A 2,396-nucleotide genomic window follows, 5' to 3' on the forward strand; every position below is an offset into this window, starting at 1 on the left:
CTTCACTGCCACTGCATTGTGTTGAAGGCTGAGCTGTGATTGATAAAAAGGTATGCTGTAATGTCCTGATGGTTCCATGTTTTGTAATGAAATGTGTAACCAACTGTAAGCCATATAAATTTAGATCAGTGACAATCTGATTAAAACCTCAGAACTACGCCAAGGCCAGGTCTCATACAATACAGTGGTGTCGCTGATTGTAAAGGTTTTATTAAGAGACGATGGAGGACGGGCTAAGCTCTGGTGCACAGACCTCAAAGGATGTTGTTTGGGCCCTGGGCCCAGTTTGGCTTGCATCAGCACAGTTTTGGCAGTTGCTGGTTTATAGTCAAATGTACCAGGCAAATCATTTTAAAAAACAAATACATAAATGTCATGCAAATCACAATGTGAAATGTATTAAAATAACCAGGCCTGTTCTTTAAGAATATACTGCATACATGTGCCTTAAAACAGCACTTACTAAGTAAAACAAAGTAAAATAAAATAATCATGTACAAACTCAGAAAAACTCAAATGTGAATACACACCTTTATAAAACCGATGTTTTAATTAAAAACAAGCTCCTCCAAATCTGTAATCCTACTGTAGAACTCAAGAGGGAAAGAGTGATATAACACATTCATTGGTCATTTTGTAGAAAACTTGCCAGTGGACAAGATCCAATCTCGCCAATGTTTTAGCCTTCCAAATCAGAAGTATAGTAGGGCATTAAATGTGAGACACATGAAAGTGGAGACAAGAGCAAAGGATGCATTAAAGAAGGGGGTATGTGGTATTGGTGATGAAGCAACCAGCCCATGTCCGACTCAAAGACCCTCTTGAGGAAGGCTGACTCAGCCTTACTGAGCTCAATGCATATGTGTATGTGCGTGCATGTGGCAGCAGTTATCATCCCCCGCCTCCCCCTCACCTCACCACCACTCTATCCCCTCCTTCCCTCACTCTCATTTCGCCTCTACCTCTGCAGTACCTCTCTTGCTCATTCCTCCCTGCGCTGGCTGTGGAGACACACGCTTTCTGCTTTTCCGCCTGGCTGCTGGCTCTGCTCCAGCATCACTCTGTGCCTCTTGTGTGCTCTCCTCCCCCTCCAGCCTATGTCTCCCCCTGTGGGTATTGCCAGCCAGCCTGCTTCCCTGGCTGATGCTGCTGGAGCATTGGAGCTGACACAAAACTGCTACGCCGCTACCGCTCTGTCTCGCTTCTCCTCTCTGCCTTTCGCCTCACTCTCCTTTGCTTGATAATCACCACTGAGTCTGAAAGAGACAGCGACAGAGGACGGGAAGGGAGGGAGAGAGAAAGAGACCCTGCACTCTTCAATCAACTGCTGCATTCTTCAGTTTGTCTTTTCCTCTGCTTGTCTGGCCTGCTTGAGTGTAGCAAAGGGAACAACTGGTCGGGAGAGAAATCCCTAAAGGAATTTATCCTTCTCTTTTTGCGCTCATTCCTGGGACAGAGTGCAGAGGAGGAAAGAAGAGGGAGGGACTGAGAACAGGGCTTCAGTTGCAGTTCAGCTGTCCCACCTTGCTCCAGAGACACATAAGAGAAACACACACACAAACATATTTGCACAGATTGGACACAGTTCAGGCTGACCAGACTGGAAAACAGGGACAGATTGACCAAGACAGACAGACAGACAGACAGACAGACAGACAGACACCTGGTGTCATGGCGTCAGTGGACAGCACTGGTTCGAGTGTCTCTGGTCGGCTGAGATCAGGGGATTTACTTTACACTGGTCTGGCAGTTGCACTGCTGCTCGGTGAGTTATACTTCTGCTATATCTTCACCTGCCCTGTCATTTCTCACTCTTCCTCTATGATTACATTACGCTCTAGCATTGTACTTCTATCTTCTGAACGCGTTTCTCGCCAGCTTGTGACTAGGTGAATCCTTCTAATTGTCTAGAGATTTAAACTATTATGGCCTCTACACCTTCCTATTTTCCATTTTTTCTAAGCTGCTCTGGGTGGATGCTGTACAGCTGTCACAGTAAATCCATACCTTTTCTTTATTACTCCATACCAACATCTTCTGTTCTATCGCTTCAGCTTTGGCTCCCCTGTCTCATCATTTTCTATTCACACTTGAAGGCTAAAATGTGTGGCAATGTCACAGTTGATGTTCACTTGTTGCTGTGCTGAGGGCATTAAGGTCAATAACACCCAACCCTTGGCCAATCTGAACTTGGACTTGTGGTTGCTGAGCTGGATGAGTAACTGGCTTAATTACTTTTCATGCATGTACTTATTACAGTGTCATTTTCAAGAGGAAAATTAATAAAATGGCAAGAAAAATTTAGAAAAACTTTTCACTTCCTAGAGTACGTAAAGAAAAAGATTTGTTATGGCCACACATATGGTTCACATCTGTATGTGTGTGTGTGTGTGTGT

The 2,396-nt window shown here is 44.6% G+C and overlaps 1 protein-coding gene across 1 annotated transcript in view; it reads left to right on the forward strand.

The window, feature by feature from the left end:
• The first annotated feature begins 939 nt into the window (after positions 1–939).
• Positions 940–2,396, forward strand: part of scn4ba (sodium channel, voltage-gated, type IV, beta a) — a 19,334-nt gene continuing 17,877 nt past the window's right edge. Inside the window, exon 1 of the mRNA XM_032509701.1 lies at positions 940–1,765. Coding sequence (XP_032365592.1) covers positions 1,672–1,765 — 94 coding nt within the window. The 5' untranslated portion in view covers positions 940–1,671. The remainder of the gene's footprint in view (positions 1,766–2,396) is intronic.

The sequence above is a fragment of the Etheostoma spectabile genome, chromosome 3 (genome assembly GCF_008692095.1).
Source record: "Etheostoma spectabile isolate EspeVRDwgs_2016 chromosome 3, UIUC_Espe_1.0, whole genome shotgun sequence".
NCBI classification, from domain to species: Eukaryota; Metazoa; Chordata; class Actinopteri; order Perciformes; family Percidae; genus Etheostoma; species Etheostoma spectabile.